Here is an 18788-nt window from a genome sequence, read left to right on the forward strand (position 1 = left end):
TAATATAAAAAATTTCAGTAAAAATTAAGTAAAAGATCAAGTGATACCTTTTTTCTTCTAAACGTGATACTTCAATGAATCTGCATCTAAATACGCATGCGCAAGAAAGCGTCCCTGAGCCGCAAGTGCCACATTGTCACTCGTGTCTCGCATCCGTGATCACTCGCGATTACGTCGGCACATCACGACGTAGTCGATGATCGATATCCGTGGAATCGCGAGAATCGACTTGGCGTGATGAGCTTTTCAGATCATTCGAAATTAGAATCCATTATTCCACCGTGATTATTTTTCTCTTCGAGGACAAATCTGTGAAAATTTTAGAGCTTTGTTCCAAGTTTGTGACCGTCAGAAATCTACGCATTACGAAATTTTTTTACATGATAATCAAAAATATAACCAAAATGGGATACTATGCAGTTTTAAACTGGTTCGATTATGTTTTAGAACAAATACTTGATTTAAATTTAGAATAGGTTCGAAATAACAAAAAATGAAAACGGATCTAATCTGAATAATTTTAATTAAAAATTAATTATTAAATATACTTAACACAAGACAAATTATATTTATATATATTTATATTTTATATATTTTATTTTAAAATTTATTTATTGGTACGATTAAACATTGAAATTCTAATTAGAAAAGGATCGCTCGTAAAATAAAGGACTAAATAAATAAAAGACAAAATTGAATTGTGAGAAAATAAATAAGTTTAAAAGACGACTATCTAAAATAAAAGATTGTTCTTTACTTAATAAAGCATATAGTTTCCGCAACTGCATCTATTTCTAATATAGATTACTTGATTAATATAGATTACTTGATTTAACTTTATCTTTTTTTTTAATTTTAAGAATTAGAAAAAGATGAAATGTAATGGTAAAATGTATATTGTAAAATGTATATTGTAAAATGTATACTCAAGTGCCAGTATTACATTTTTCGATTGATTGCATTGAAGATTATTCCGTTTCGCTTCGTAGTGATTTTAAATAAATATTAAGATTAATTTAAATTAAACGAATATTAAACGAATATTAAAATTAATTATAATTAAATGAAAATGCTGCGTTTTATTTCTTCCATAAATGAATCAACGAACGGAAAGAAGCAAGAAGAGAGACTTGCGAGTATAAAAGACGAATTTTTATTATTTCCAGAATTTCACAAAATTCTCTAACAATTCGCTGCCGCATCTCTGGATGTTCACATAAAAAAGTTCTAAGAATATACAAAATAAAAAATATAAATCAAGAGGAATTCTAATCAGTAGATAATTATAAAGCATGACATCATAATCGAGTGATCCATTTTTAATGTAATAACGATGAATGACGAAGGGAGTTGTGAAATATTTAATTTAATAGCGATAGTAATAAAAAATTAGAAATATTTGAAAATTTAAAAAATCTGAGAATAGAGGGTGCATTCTCCAATCGCAAAATGATCCGCATATGACGCACGAACGTCGTATTGTGATTGCCGCAGGCAGTGGTTGTCACGGTTGTTGGTGGTTGACGGTGGTTATCAACCGGTTGGGAAAGAAACCGTTATTTGAAATGGATCTTGCATTCGATGGTGAAATACGAATTTTTCACGAGGGATGCAACGATAGTTGAGACATAAAAGGTACCGATCGCGTGAGCGTCAGACACAAACCGTTTGAATGCGTCAACTTTATGTGTTGTTACTTCACAGATTTCAAGAATTCGCACGAGATATAAAAGAGACATAACCTATGAGGTCACTGCGTAGTCAAGCAAATATCTCCGACTGGACAGTGGCACAGATATTCCTCGAGCAAAATGTTGGAGGGACTTGTCGCTTGGGTGTTGAACAATTATCTCGGCAAATACGTGGAGAATCTAAACACGGATCAGCTGAGCATAGCTTTGTTATCGGGTGAGGTTATGTCTTCTTACGCATTTTACACTATGCTGAAAAAAGCATTATAATGCTTTCTCAGGTGACATAATATAATTAAAAGGACTAACTTGTTAATTATAGGTTAATTATAGGTATTTTTTATTTGTTACACTATATTAATTTATTATGAACGAATTTATATATTTACCTTTTGCGAGCCTGAAAAATATTATCTTCAAGAGTCGATTAAACTTTGTTACTGCATTTATAGATTGTTCTTCTAATAGATATCTGTTTTGTATTAGGTGAAGTTGAGCTGGAAAACTTACCTCTAAAACGTGAGGCTCTGCGTCACATTGGACTACCAATAGAAGTCAAGGCTGGGTTTATTGGTAAAGTCAAATTGCAAGTACCAGTTAGGCAGATAAGGACCGCATCATGGGTGATAGGTATAGAGCAGCTTTATTTAGTAGCCGGACCAATTAATTTGGATGAGGTAAAGTATTTTTAGAATTTTGATTATATCTTAAAAATAAATAATAATCTTAAATTAATAATCTTAATAGATTACACAAAGGATAAATATATATGTTACACATAAATTAAAAATTTTTTAGTATGACAATGAAGCGGAGGAACAAGCAATATTGGATTATAAACTCAGTCGACTAGATGCTTTGGAAGCCAGATGGAGAGCTGATATAGAGCATGATCCAAGTTATTACGCCTCGAGTTATAGTTCATGGCTAAATTATGGCACATCTTTGGTAACGAATATCATTGAAAATTTACAATTGAATATCAAAGATGTTCATATTAGATATGAAGATGGTATTACATTATCAGATGGTAAGCATAAAAATATTTCATATTTGAATATAAATAAAAATTTATATTTTACATATTCATTTGATATTTTTATGATAAAACTTGTTTTTTTCTGTATATACAGATAATGGTATTGCATTTGGGATTACGATTGGAGCATTAACTGCGCAAAGCTGTGATGCTAGCTGGATACCCAGTTCGACATCCTGGAATCTTACAGATGCATCATTTAAGTTAATGGAACTCGATGGTCTTTCAATTTATTGGAACCATGTGAAGAAAGATCAACTCTTTGGTGATCTTAATTTAGGCGATCTGGCTGTAAGATATAGAGCTCAGTGCGCGCGATGTAGCATAATTAAGCTCTTGTTCACTTATTAAAGATATTTTATTTATATAATTTTGATTTTTAGTAATTTGATTTTTTAATTGATTTGATTTTTTAATTGATTTGATTTTTAGATCGCTATGAGCAAAAATAAAATTCAGCGGCATATTTTATCACCTGTAAATGCAAGAGCGCATATTAAAAGAGACCGAACTGAACGTCCATTAAGATCTATTAACAAGCCGCGTATTGTAGTAGATTTGCTCTTGGACGAAGTACCACTATCTATAACAGATGTAAGTATTATGAATAATAATAATATAATTGAATATACTTGATGAATAAAAAATTATTCTTTTAGCTTCAATATGATGAAATGGTTAAATGTATTAAAGAGCTTGATCGTATAGATCGCCGTAAACAGCAGTGGCGTTGTAGGCCAGTAATCCCTGTTAAAGAAGCCTGTAAAGAATGGTGGAGGTATGCCGCCAGATGCCATCTCGGCAGAGATGCGCTCAAACCGAAACTATCTTGGAAAAACATGCTTCTCAGAGCCAGAGAGAATGTTTGTTATGTTCAAGCATACACTAAATTGTTAGGTACAAATAAATATCGTTCCTTTTACAAATTGACAGTTTTTTATTAAAAATTTTATAAAATTTTCCTTTCTTTTTAGGCTCACCTACATCGATCTTACCTTCAGAAATTAAAATATTAAAAGACAAGGTCGAAAATGAGCGAAATTTTGATGAACTTCGGGTGTTGAGAGAACTAGCTATGGACAATATAAAACCTGCGAAATCACAACAAGGAAACAATATAAACGTGCCACAAGGACGTGGTATGCTCGAACAATGGTTTCCACAATGGTGGGGCTGGTATTCGAAAACACCTCACAGCAACAATGGAACACAGCAAAACGGAAGTAATTCGACTACTTTTGATGGAGAGCTATTAGATGTTTTGGCGGATACCATGAATGATGACACTCTTCTACGTCGAGACACAGTGTTTGGACAATTTAATTTCGCTTTAGTACAGGGCGCGGTATCATTATGCACTTTTAAAGATGATAACAATGGCAAAAAAACCGTGATAGAACTAAAATTTGAAAAAGTGAACCTGAGCTACGAATCACGACCCAGATCGGGATCGCACAAATTTTCAATCAGTTTAGGCGCATTGTATCTGCATGATTTTCTTACGGAGAATTCTACATTTCCCATTTTAGTACAACCTCAAGTTGCATTCAGTGGCATGTCCTCGCGTATCCGTAATTCATCAGAAAAATTGACAAAGATGCCACATCATCTATTCGAACTAATTTATGAGAAAAGACCACTGCATATCAATGTCGATCATTTGTTACACGTGTACTCGCAATCCTTGGACATCGTATACAATCCAACTGTGATATATTGGCTGATAGACTTTATGTGCAAACCGCATCGATCAGCGTCGTCCAATCAACGATTTCAAGCGATGAAGCGCCGCACGAGGAGGCAGCTGATTAAAAATTGGGAACAGATTTTAGACGGCGATTTCGTATACCGTTCGTCTTGGGATTTACAGTTTAAGATCTCTGCGCCACAAATCTTATTAGTGGAGAGTTTTGTTGATTCTAGTGCAGCTGTGGTAATGGTTGATTTTGGCAAATTACATTTATCGAACAATGCGGATGTAAATCAGATGACACTGAAAACAGAGTCGCCCAATAATGATGACGATGAAGATGATGAGAGATACGAGACACCGTGTTCCACTCCGCCTGGTAGTCAAGAAAACGGTTCTCTACACGATTTCCAGGGCTTATCTGAAACAGAGTTACATAAAAAATTGTACGACCAATATTCCATCGATCTAGTGGACTTACAGATTTTAGTAGGTAAAACAAAAGACAATTGGAAACACGTTCGTACGAGAGGCATGTCGAGCTTGCATTTTCTCGAACGTTTCAATATATCGTTACAAATTGAACGACGTGTCTTCACCACTGCAGATCCCAACTTTCCATCCGTTACAGTATCCGGTAACCTACCAAGACTAGTAGTACATGTGAACGAACAGAAAGTTGGTGCAATACGCCTAATTTATAACTTATTATCGAGTTTCTCCAACTCCGCTGGTATTCCGCAGACAGAATTAATCAATGTGGAACCAAAGAGTCCACGAAAAGAGGAAAATTTGGATCGTTCCTTAAGCCATGCGGTTATGGTACAATTTATTATTGATCAGATGGCCTTTGAATTACAGTCGAGAGGTCGCAGTGTAGCAGAGCTGCAAGTATCTGGTGTTCGAGTAGCCCTCAGTAAAAGAATGGCAGATCTAAGCGTCTCCCTTTCCGTTCACGGTTTGCTTCTAGTCGACGCTCTTCAGGAATTTGGACCTGATTTCGAATTGTTAGTAGCCAGTCATAAACATGTTGGCATGGATAGCGTTTCCGGCAGTTTAAAGGATTCAGAACCAACATCACCCGTCTCGCCAGAGTCACCAGAATCACCAGATTCGACAAGAGCACCACGACTAACTTCACCCGTTGCTCTGACCAATGCCTTGTCTAGTCTAGTGAGTAAAAGTAAGACCTCGCATTCACCCAGGAACAATTCCTTGGTTGGCCTAGAAAAATTAGACTCAGAAGCACTGATCGTCATAGAGTTGACATTGGTGGAGGATTTCACGGAAAGTCTGAGAATGGCAAATATACAATTTAATAATCTAGATATCATAGCTAATCAGGAAACGATAGTGGAGTTGTTAGGTTTCTTCCGAAGAATCTTGCCGCTACAGAAATCTCGATCGACATACGTCGTAAGTCGAGACGACTCCTTATCGAGTCAGAATACGGAAATAAAGTCGATGTCAACAAGAACTGAGATCACTTTCGATTTTCACCGCTTAAACGTGCTACTCTTGCGCGCGGTTGTACAGGACAATCACTTGGTGGGACAGAAAATTGCTACTGCAACTATGTCGGACGCACGAATACAGGCAACGTTGGCCGCGAATACGTCAATCTCGGGTTCCCTCGGAGGGGTGCAAGTTCTCGATCAGACGCCAACCGGGAAGACTCATCAACGAATAATCAGCGTGGGCAGGGATCCCCTAGCGGATCCGCAGCATCATCCGCTTGAGCATTTTAATGATTTATCGGATCAACCGGAAGCGTTTAGATTCGTGGCCAACCGCAACACCAGACAAACCAGCGAAGAGGACTGCGCGGAAATCGATCTCGATCTTACGATACGTGTAGCCAGTGTTTGGTACACTCACGCGCCGCATCTGATATCGGAACTGCGTTCATGTGCCGATGAATTCAAACAATATCTAAGCAACTTTGCGCGTCAAATTAGCGCAGCCGCTACTGACATGGCTATCGGTTTAGTGAATGCTGACGACTGGATCATTCCGCCGCGTAAGCGATTGCCAAGTGTCTCAGTCGATTTAGACAATGCTAACGCATTGTCGCTGAGATTAGACGTGCTTCTAGAAAGTCCAGTACTTGTTATACCACGCTCTTCACATAGCAGACAGGTATTTGTTGCTCATCTGGGCACTATGTCATTGCGACATGAACCCCATCTGGGATCTATGGCTAAGCACAAGGTCACATTAGAGGTACGCGATATGAATCTATACTCCCTCGAGGTATCCGCCAACATCGGACAGTCGCAAAACAATCTACCGAGAGCCGAGGAAATGTACTCGTGCAAGGAATCGGGTAAACCGATATTGCACGACACAACATTGAAGATCCTGGTAGAAAAACAGAACACTTTAACTCAAAGTATGACTTTTCTGCTGGATGGTGATTATACGAACAACAGTCCAATCGTGCAGGTACATGGTGCCGTGATAACGCCGTTGAAAGTATCACTATCGCGCGGCCAATATGAGCAATTGCTCGATACTACTCATCGATTGTTTTCCATGCCTACCGTGACTGCCACAGCTGCGGTCTCAGAATATGACGATATCGATGGAATGTCTGACTATTCGGAGAAGCTTGACCTTTGCGTGAAGGTCTCGTTCGAGCTGCCGATCCTCAGTGTGGAGTTGAAGCAGGCGCATTCGGAGCAGCCAGTGGTAGAGCTGTCGATGCGCGACTTCATCGTCAAATATGATAAATTACATCGAAACGAATCCAGCGTGCAGGTTGCTCTGCGTTCTCTCTTGATAGAGGATCTTCTGTGTCCTGTCGGTTCGCGGCACCGTTACATGATGCAATCGTCAGCACCCGCTCGTGCAAAACTGTCCACAGGCGCCTCCAAATCGTGTCCAGATCTCGCGTTCCTGCGACAATACAAGAACGCCTTTGGTCGCGGTAGTCTACCGGATCGTTTGGAGACTTGCACCTTGTACGACGCGATTCCGGCGCACTGGCGCAGGAAGCCGCCGATCTCGGCGGCCGACACACCAAACACCCCACCGCCATCGCCCGGCGGTATCACCAGCGAAGAGAACTTGGTATTAATAAGTATCACCATGACGCGTCCTGAAGAGAATGATTGTGTCGCCCCGGAAGATCGGTTCCATCGCAAAATGGTAACCGTGGACTTCAATTGCCTGGACTTAGTGATAAGCGTGGAATCATGGATGGTGGTGTTTGACTTTTTTGGAATTGCAGGCTTGTCCGGAGCGGCGAATGACGAGATCGCCGCGCATCGAGCCACGCTGGATAGCGACGGTGCCGGCGCGAGTAAGGCAGATGACAATTTACCGGTGAGATCGGAAACGGAGATAGAAGTGAGATCGTTGACATTAGTGTTGACGCAGCTGGAGCGCGAGATAGCCAAGGCGAACGTGTCCAACGCCAGCATGCACATTCTCAAGACGGTGGATGGCAAGATCAAAGTGTCGGGATCGTTGGGCTCGATGTCGTTGTTAGACTTGACACCGCACGGCCGATTTTATCGTGAAAGATTCTTGTCGTCCGGAAGGAAAGCATTGAACTTTCAATATTCGAGCTACGCCGATTGCGAGGATCGACCTCACGATGCGCGACTCAAGCTGGAGATGTCCGCCGTGCATTACGTTCATACGCAGAGATTTGTGACGGAGCTGCAGACTTTCTTCGGCCACTTCTCGCAACTCTGGAGCATCATGCGGAATCTGCGGGCCGGCGTTGGTGCCGTTATAGATATGAACAAACGTGGCACGCGACTGTCGTTGCAACTGCACGCTGGCGCGCCGGTGATATTGCTGCCGGTGAGTTCCAGATCCGATGAACTGATCCTACTGGATCTGGGAGAACTTACGGCACACAACAGATTTGATACTTCCCTGACTGTTCCGGACTGCTTGTTGGACGTGATGTTGCTTGAGCTGGTCAACATGGATGTGTACGCAGTGCAGCGACTCAAATGCGATGAGAGTCTGAACGAAGACGCGGACGCTCTGATGGTAGGCGGCTTTTTCATCAAGAAGATGGGTTCCTCGTTGCTCACGAAGAAGTGCCATCTGAGACTGCGCATCGAGCGAAATCTCGACACTTACATTAGTCGCGATATACCCGATCTAAGTGTGCACGGTATATTGTCGACAATGGACTGCGCTCTGGATCCAGCGCAGTATATTCTGATTCGTGGCCTTTTGTCTTACAACATCGGCGAAAATCTGGATGACTTGCGCCTCTTCGTGCAGGATTTAAATCATACGGTGGAATACGCAATCCCGACTGTGGACAATCGCACAAAGACGTGGACCCGATCCTGCATAATTCTCGAGCTGGTAAACGTGACAGTGAAATTACATCCTAGTCACAACATCGCAGCGCTCGCCTGTGTCAATTTTATCAAGTCCCGGCTAACGTTGGACTCGCTGAGCGATGGCTCGCAGGATATCGATCTGGTTTCGCAGGAGATTCTGATTACGGACACGCGTTTTCAAAATGAACCAGTGGACCGACAATGCAACGTGTTCACTCGAATCTTACAGCCGTTGAGGGACTCGACCGACACCGAGACCGCGCAGGATCGCGTCCAGGCGGAGGTGCATCATCGAAAGCGTAAGGCCTATGCAGCGACTACCATTTTGCTGCATAGCATGCGATTGACTGCCATTCTGGACTGGTGGCAGGCCGTTCGAGACTTTTTATTACTAAACTCACCGGAACCGGAACCTATATCTGATGCCGTGCACGTGTCAATTGTTAATCAAGAGGCCGAAGTTGTCGACACCTCCGCGGTCACCGGTGTACCATTCGAACTGAAGATCAATATTACGGATTCCGAGCTAGTCATTGTCGAGGACACCGCGATTCTTGATACTAATGCCGTAATCCTCAAGACCACTGCTGTTCTGTCTTATCGCTCGATGCCGCAAGAAGGCGAAAAGTCGCTCTCCTGCAATCTCTCACATTGCGAATTATTTTCGTGCATCCTAGGCCTGGAAAATGAAACCGCCCTGTCGATTATTGATCCGGTCGGGGCAAGTCTGGATCTAACTCAGGATAGATGTCTGGAAATTCAATTGCAGCCATTATGCGTGAGACTGAGCTACCATGATGTTACCATGTTCTCTAGGATGTTAAGTTCGCTTCCCAAACAGACCTTATGGGCAAAGCAGAGATCTAACGAAGCAGTAGCGGAAGATAGCCAGATAATAGATAGCCAGGTGCGAAAGCTGGTCAGTTTAGGTTTTGCTGAGGCCGATTGCAGAATTGCATTAGATCATTGTGATGGCCAGTTGGATGATGCCGCTCTGTGGTTGACACAGAATGCGGTGCCATCAAGTGCCGAGACGGTCATAATGAACGATGAGTCAATTTTTCGAGCCATAGAACTGCAGGTATCCTGCATGCGGATTTGTATTATCGATGATTGTCGCGACGCGGATGTGCCGCTTTTGGAGATCACACTGGCAGATTTCAATATGCGGAAATTGAGTCAACAACCTGGCCTGCTGTCAGCTACTATCGGCGTGGACTACTACAATCGAGTGCTGAGCGGTTGGGAACCGTTTATCGAACCCTGGCGGGCGAACATCGAGTGGGAACAGATGTTTACTAATTCGTTTGATCCAAAGAGATTACGCGTGTCTATCAACTCCTATGATTCTGTAAATGTTAACGTCACGCTGACGTTGGTAGAGCTTGTACAATTGGTCAAACATAATTGGACGCAGGATTACTATCTATCCAACGGAAGCACAATCATTGGCAAATCGGCAACCAAAGGGCAGATATATCGACGTCGATCACCCTTCATACCTTTTGCCTTGAAAAACGACACTGGTTGTCGGCTCTGGTTCAAAACATTTATTGCCACTGCAGACGAGACGATAGACGTTGGCAAAGCAGCATCGAAGAACATTCTAGATAAAGATGATACATGGCTCGAGGTGACTCCGGGAGATACAACGCCATTTACGTTCGAAGAGAGAGGTAAGCTGAGGCATCATGCGACACATATTGTTAGAAGACACCAGATTGCGGTTCTGGTTGAAGGGTGGAAATCAGTGGATCCTGTGACTGTCGATCGCGTGGGTATTTATTTCCGACATGCAAACGCTGACATTATCGGATCTCAGGTAAGATGATGTTACTTTGCATTTATATTTCTTGTATTTGAAACATACAACATTCATATTGTCTTGCATATAACATATTTTATGATGTTACATATTCTTTTATAAAATTTTATAATTAAAATTTTTTAATAATTTTATAAATTTCCAATTATATTAATTTTTTTTTCACTTTTATAATATATATATATATATTTTTATATTGTACACATTTTTATATTGTACACGTTGTGTTAATTGTTCAAAGTTTATCTTGCAATGTTATAAATATATTATTATAGTAATAAAATAATGTTCAGTTTCAGTCAATCATACCGAAAGCCAGAGTCGTGTTTGCCGTAGAACTGGAAGGTTCCGCTAGGAAATTAGTCATTATTAGATCAGCTCTTCAAATTTCTAACAAGCTAGTTCATCCGATTGAGATCAGGATGGAAAAATCATTAAATCAACTTGGATGTTAGTTTTTTATCTTTCATAAATCGCACGATATTTAGTAAATTTGACCAAAAATTATATACTTTCAGACTTGCCACTGATTTCGACCAACACTGGGAGAATTTTGCAAATACCAGCGCAGTCAGTGACGTCTGTACCTTTGACGCACACTGGAGTGCAAATGTGCTTCAAACCTCTGATTTCAAACTACCAATTCCAATATTGTATGGAATCGGTAGATTGGACGGTGGTTAAGAAACCATCAGAGGTGACAGAGAACTACGTCACTTGTCGGACTAATCAGAATAATATATTCAGGTATATGAAACAAACCTTTTTTTTCGACGCAACTCGAAATTTAACAGACTAATATATTCAGGTATATGAAAAAAAAAACTTTTGTATTTTCTATAGAATGTGCATCGGTGTAAGACGAAATAATTATCCACCTGATGGTATACAAGTGTTACCAGCGCATACAATTACAGTAATGGCTCCCATAACACTGACAAATTTACTGCCGTACGAATTAATGTATGAGGCTGGTATGGAAAGTGGCAGAATCGCGCCTGGTTGCAATGCAGATTTGCACTGTGCTAATTTGAATGAGCAACTAGAAATCACTATTCAATTGGATGGATATCCAGGATACGGGGTGGTACGACGGATATGATTTTTTTAATACATTTTTATATTATATATTTTTATTTAAAGCTGAATTGACAGAGCACTGCGACAGATTCATTTGATAATTGATCTTAGATTGAATAAACTCACAAATGGAACAAACACTATTTTATAATACTAAAATATATATGAGAAATAAGGGTTAAACCCGAACTCGTTTATTTTGAATTAATTGTTTTTCTATAAAGCTATATATCTTCAATCACATTAAATATTATTCTTTATCTATTTATCACATTTTAATAATAATTTAAGATACAAACAATACTATAAAAGATGTTCTTGATCTTGAAATTAAGTGTTTTGAATGATGTTTTGAATACATAAATTTGAAATAAAACTAAATTTATTTTAATATCTAAAAATCTATTTAAAACATCTAATTTCGATCAAATTTGTTTTGTATAGACCAATCAAATGTGTATGTGCATTTCAGATAATATTGCCACCGAACAGCAGTTCTTTTTCTGCTCGTCTCAAATTATTGGATTCCGCCAGCAGAATACTGTATCTGCAGGCAGCCGTGATTGTGGAGAAAGGTGCAGCCATGCAAATCAACATCACTGTACCTTACTGGATTATAAACAAGACTGGATTGCCATTAGTGTTCAGACAAGAGGGAGTAGGTATCGAGGCAGCGGGACAATATGAAGAACACGAAAGAGCAAGAATGGTGGCGCCCTTACTATTCTCATTCAGTGACGAGGAGGCCAGTAGAACTTTATCAGTGAGGATTGGAACAGAAGTTCATCCTTATGGAATACCACAGTGGTCTCAGCATTTTCATCTGCAGCCTGGAATTCACGTAAGTGTATCTCATATAAGAAATCTCTTTATTTTGATTTTTATCATAACTTTATTGTTTTTACATGCGTACGTATGTACTTTTGTATATTTATTTTTTCAATTATTATTTTAAGAATTTAGAAACAAAATTTGTAGAAGTTGTTTAATATAATTACTCTGATATCGATTATACAATTATTTTATATAGGTTCATCGTCTAAGAATCAGTCTACGCGACGGCAGACCCGATATAGTTTATTTGATCAGTGTGGCCACTCGCGCAGCAAGAGGAAGATACAGAGCCACTACAGTAGTTACGCTATCACCACGATACCAGTTGCATAATAAATCGTCTTACACGTTGGAACTGGCTCAAAAATGTTTTACGACAACTGTCGTAAGTTATAATAATCAGTCATGATAATATAAAAAAAAACTTTTATTATTCAACGTAAATATTGGTTTCAGTCTCATCCAGATGCCCAAGCAACATATATAACGACTATGCCCGACTGTCACATGCCTTTCCACTGGCCACGACTGGATAAAGATTTATTGCTTTGCGTTAGAATAACCGACGTTTCGAATTGTATGTGGTCAGGTGGAATCAGATTGGATGACAATTATTCATTGACTATTAATGTTAGGGATGTAACAGGCAAGATGCATTTTCTACGGGTAGATGTAGTACTCCAAGAAACTACCTATTTTGTCGTATTTACCGATGCCGATACTATGCCACCACCTATAAGAGTAGACAATTTTTCGGAAGTTCCTTTGCTTGTTAATCAGGTATATTTATATGTTATTTAAGCATGACGTTTAAAAATTATATGGTATTCTATAATTATTATATATTATATATATCTGCAATATTATATTATTTTTATTAATTTTATGGCTAATCTATATTTGCAGATTGGAGTACCAGATAATTTACAGTGGACGGTGAGACCTCATTCGTCAGTACCATATGCCCTGGACGAACCAATAAAAACTGCCGGTTTAGTATTGACGGCACCCGGAGGTGTAACAGCTTCTTATGATTTGAACATACTCGGAGAGGGTAGAGGATTGACTTACGAAAACTTTATTTACATCGCGTTTACAGGTACTATATTCTAAATGGATAAAGTAAAATATAGATTTTATATATGTACATAATAAATAATGATTATGTGATTTTATTTTGACAGGCACTTTCAAGACTGATTCTGATCTAGGGACAGGCGAAAATAATCTAGACCCGCTAGATGTAGAAACTCAGAGATTAGTCTTGGAAGCTGGTTCCGGTGGTTGGGTTGCTCTTCGAAGGAAACAATATGGTGATAGGTTACAACTTTGGAGAATGACTGGCGATGGACAGTTACAACACGAAGGTAATACAGGAACATCAACTAGAATAAATACTTTTAACTTGTGTTTATTAAAAAAGAAGAAAAAAAATGTTTTCATGATTTTTAAGGTTCCAGTCCACCGAGAGACAAACATTCTAAAACTCCGGATACAATATTTGTTTTGGATATAGCAGGCACCGCACCACAGCCATTTACTTATTGCGCTCTTGCCCTGAGAAAGCCGGATCCGAGGCGACGATCGACGCAGACCTGGCGATTCACTGACGATGGACGTTTATGCTGTGCGCATAAAAATATGTGCGTTCAGTCGAAAGATGGCTTTATGGGATTATACGAAGGTTGGGACATTACTTCTATTTGCATGTATTTGCTGATTTGCTTAATAATTAAATCAATGAGAATTGTTTGCAAAGATTGTGAATTTTTTTTGTCACGCGCTTCATTGTCAGACATAATTTCTATTTTGCGTTGCTTTGTATTGATTCAACATACATTTTATTTGCAAGCTAATTGTCAGTTTTAAATGAGTGTATTATGTAAATTTAATGCTTCTGCCTATAAATGCGAAGCATAAAATATAAAAGGTAGTGAATTGAGCGTACGGTATCGTTGGAATTGGCAAAATAACTTGAACAAAAAGATATTGATGACAGGCGATATTTATTATTTTTTATCATTTATTATATACTTTGTGTTTTTTATAATTTTGTCTGCCGATTATCTAATTTCCATCGTTGTTAGGAGCCCTCTATTTTTGTCATTATTCCTTTCCCGCTACTTTCGACTGAAGAGATCTAAATTGATCATGAATGTTGCAGGCGGCAGTGTCGCCCGTTGGCAAATGTGTACGTATAGTTTCAGAGTACACATTAAAATCGGCGATTTCCTAAGAGTTCATTCATAAGTATTGTGTACTATAATATATCTCTGCTTGTTTTGCCCCTTTTTTTTCTCTTTTTTTTTCTTCATGAGCATTATGCATCCTCCCATGAACGTCAAAGCGCGATATAGAGAAAAAAAATTGTCTGTAAATCTCAAAATTCTTTGTGAAAAAAATCTATTTTCTCAGTATAATTCTCGAGATAAAGTTGCCAAATAACTTATGGTATGAAATGAGTCAATCACAGCGTTATCGTACTCTGGCGTACAATGCTTTTGCATTCGCAAATTCTTTGAATCGTATAATAGTATCATCCATATTTCCACGCGCAGTAAAAGAAACACTGTCCTATAGGGAGCGAAGCTGTATTGGGCCCTCAGACACACAGCAATCCACCGCCAGTCGAGCAACGAGTGGGAAGACAAAAATTACGGCCAGGTTCTGGATTCTTATCGGTCAGAGTAACTACTGACGGCCCGACTCGTGTTCTGCAAGTTCTAGATATTAAAGAGAGGGTATATATCAGCTTAATTTACTATTATTTGCTTTCGTTCTTCCATTGTTCTAAAAATGTAACTTCACACGTTACTACTCAAATCCGAATAAAAATATAGAAAGCAAATTATTGATGAAAGTAAAAAGCTATATAAATATCCGAATTAATTATTGCATACTTTTTTCAATATTTCAGAAGAAAACATTTGCCTTACTTGAAGAACGTGATTGGTCACATATCGCTGTAAGTCATCGACCCACTCAGATCGATGCCGACGTCAAGAAACTGGATTCTAGTGAATTAAATCTGGAGCTGAATTTACCAGCCGGTCTTGGATTGTCCATTGTGTCGCAAAGACCAGTAGAAGAGCTGTTATTCGCACGATTTGCTTCAATTTCTTTAGATTTAATGCGGACGCCGTTGAACACTACATTGGATTTGAGCGTTGGCGACGTGCAAATTGATAATCAATTGTTCGAGGCGCAATGTACGTCGGTTTTATTCGTGACACGGTTATCTCGCATGGAGGATGAGTACCGACCCGCTCTTCATTTAGCAGTGGAAAAGCTACAATCGAAAAATCAGAATGCTGAGATATATAAACATGTTATAGTGAGTGTTAAGCCCTTATGCGTACATTTAGAAGAGAAATTTATCTTGAAATTGGCAGCGTTTCTCGGAATTGGCAAGTCGGAGCTAGAGGTGCCGCTTGACGAGAACGATTTCAAAGCACAAAGATTTATTTCGGAAGTATCTGCCGCGCACGCTAAGAGATATTATTTTGGCGCCCTGAAACTCGTTCCTAATCAGGTATAAATGTAGTATAATTTAGATTTATATTTATTGTTTTATAAGTTATATTGATTACGTATCGTTTCTTCACACAATACACATATATAAATTTTTTTCTCTTTAGGTAAAACTTAGCGTACTCACTACGACAAAATTGCCACATCATCTGCAGGCTGTGAAGAGGAAATTAGGCTTGACTCTAATTAATTTCGAAAATGCCACTATCGAATTGGAACCGTTCGTTAAGAAACATCCTTTTGAGAGCAGTCAATTCTTAATACATTCCATCATAAAACATTACAAAGATGTACGAATATGCGAATAATTATTTATTTCCTGTTTATTCCTGTTTATTCATTTAGTAAATAAGTTATGGTATTTTACAGGAATTAAAGTGGCAAGCTGCAGTTATTTTAGGTTCTGTAGATTTCTTAGGAAATCCTCTTGGATTCATGAATGATGTCACGGAAGGTGTCTCTGGTCTTATCTATGAAGGCAGTGTGAAGATTCTAGTCAAGAATGTTACTCATGGAATTTCGAACTCAGCAGCGAAAGTGACAGAGTCTCTATCAGATGGTTTAGGAAGAGTGATTATGGACGAAAGGCATGAAGAAGCCAGACAGAGGATCCGAGCTAACACTACGGGTAGCAGTGATCACTTGGTAGCAGGTTTAAAGGGTTTTGGTTTTGGCTTATTGGGTGGTGTCACTAGTATATTCAAACAGACCTATGACGGAGCAACTAATGAAGGTTTTCCGGTAAATAATTTAGATGTAAATATGGGTTCTTCACATAAATATCATTTATGGAACTTAAAAGCAATGCAAAATTCTAGGGTTTCTTTGCGGGTTTCGGAAGAGGAGTAGTAGGTACGATAACGAAACCTGTTGTCGGTGTTCTAGATCTGGCAACGGAAACAGCTAGTGCTGTACGAGAGACAAGTAGAAGGTAATATAATCTCATAATTATCTTTTTATATTATTTATCTAATTATATTTTTTCTAACGACTATTATAAACATTTTTTAATCATTTAATTAAACATTTTTATTAATTTTTTTTCGTAGTGCTCATCGCACAATACCAAAGCGCGACCGACCGCCGCGTGTCGTCAGTGGTTCTACCGGGCTGCTACCGCCATACAATCGTCAGCAAGCTGAGGGTCAAGAGTTCTTATACACCATTAACAATCGCGACTATTCCGAACTTTTCGTCGCTTACGAGTGTCTGTGCAGCGGCTCGGAAAATCTTAAAGTGCTGGTATCCAATGAGAGAGTACGCGTTATCTCTGGTGGCACAAAAGCAGTGGTGACTCAAGTCAGTTTGGCGGATCTTCTGCGTTGCCAGCCAATGCAAAAAATTCAAAGCAATAACGTGACTCTGCATTACATAGAGCTAATATCCAGATTCGATTCGTCGGCCGCGGTCAATTTGGACGGATTGGCTGAATTGTTAAGACGACCGAAGGTACGCTGTGACAACGAAGAAGTAGCGAAGCGGGTAAGTATATAAAAGACGAGATGTAATTCAAAATTGGTATGAAATTTTTCTTTTTTCTTATAATTCTTTTAACTCATTGCCACCATTTTTTCTCTCATAGGTATCACAACAAATCAATTATGCCAAGGGAATGCACGAAGAACGAAGTTTGACGTTATCATCATCAGATAATATGCTGGATGATGTGCAACATTATAAGTAATCGACTAGAGTTCAATCTTATCTCTAACACGTTTCCTGAACGTATTTTCTCTAGTCAAGTTATTAACTTTATCTCGTAGAGTGCACGAGAGTTTATAATGCCTTAGTTACGACGCTTAATGTTAAGTTTACAAGAAGACTGATACGAATTATCTGTAAAAATAATTGCTCGCCAATGCACGAGGCGTAAGTTATTTGAGCGTGATCAAATTCTAATTTTTGCGTCTTGTAATTGTGGCATAGAAACTTTTGATACGGATCGATCGTGTATAAAAAAACAAAGTAGATGCATATGTATATATATTTATATATACAGCCGAGAATTTTCTAATGTTGTACATAAATGTACATATGTCAGTTCAGCGCGTGCAGGATATTTAGGATCATTATTTTGAAAGGCTCTCTTCACAACCACAGTGGAAATCAATATAGATAGAAAATTTTTTTATCTCTAGAATAAAGTTACGTATTTTATTACGCTTCGATTTTAATTGCTTTACTGCTTGTAACTTAAGATCAGCGCTTCGATCTTAAAAATAGATTTCTCCTTTACAACTTTGATTTGGTATCTGTAAGTAACATACGATGTTTTTTGAATATTCTATGTAAATATATGTATCAAAGTTAACGGATTATAGATTACTTATTCACAAAGGGAATGATCTATACTTAATGCAATATTTAGAAATAGTCCAACCAAAGCTTTTAGCGTATATATAAACTTAGTAAGTACAAATATTATAAGACGTGTTCATTTTTCTCTTTTTTTTTTTTTACGAATGTTTTCAATAGCACAAATCTTTTCTGCTCTAATTATTCGCACTTTTCGTTTTGCAATGCCTTATTATTTTATACAGAATGATTTATATGTATGTATGAACATGGTATGCAATAAGAATATATATAAACTGTACAAATAGATAGTCAGCTAATTTAAATACTTTTATAAAGCTGGCGTACAATGCAAAGATAATATATGTTTGTAATATATATATATATATATATATACACATATATATGTTATGTTGATATTTGTTAAGCAGATTAATAAATGTTACAACTATAACATATGACTTGAGATATAAAAGATCTTTTATATTAT

General features: G+C 38.4%; 1 protein-coding gene across 2 annotated transcripts; it reads left to right on the forward strand.

Annotated features, from left to right (window-relative positions):
- The first annotated feature begins 1475 nt into the window (after positions 1–1475).
- On the forward strand, positions 1476–18752 carry Vps13D (vacuolar protein sorting 13D). Of its 2 annotated transcripts, XM_011634847.3 has the most exons (25): positions 1476–1635; positions 1705–1908; positions 2178–2368; positions 2490–2721; positions 2825–3021; positions 3163–3324; positions 3390–3627; positions 3705–10555; positions 10852–11008; positions 11077–11305; positions 11402–11645; positions 12111–12479; positions 12669–12857; positions 12929–13252; positions 13379–13571; positions 13657–13839; positions 13926–14156; positions 14637–14663; positions 15053–15213; positions 15390–16004; positions 16111–16293; positions 16373–16744; positions 16822–16934; positions 17053–17485; positions 17586–18752. In XM_011634847.3, the coding sequence occupies exons 2-25, from the start codon at positions 1812–1814 to the stop codon at positions 17685–17687; spliced, it is 12093 nt and encodes a 4030-aa protein (XP_011633149.2). In that variant the 5' UTR covers positions 1476–1635; positions 1705–1811; the 3' UTR covers positions 17688–18752. The 2 variants fall into 2 exon arrangements, with proteins under 2 accessions (XP_011633149.2, XP_088935444.1); XM_089079318.1 differs by lacking the exon at positions 14637–14663.
- Positions 18753–18788: the final 36 nt, after the last annotated feature.

The sequence above is a fragment of the Pogonomyrmex barbatus genome, unplaced genomic scaffold (genome assembly GCF_055798465.1).
Source record: "Pogonomyrmex barbatus isolate J1 unplaced genomic scaffold, ASM5579846v1 scaffold3, whole genome shotgun sequence".
In the NCBI taxonomy this organism is placed as follows: Eukaryota; Metazoa; Arthropoda; class Insecta; order Hymenoptera; family Formicidae; genus Pogonomyrmex; species Pogonomyrmex barbatus.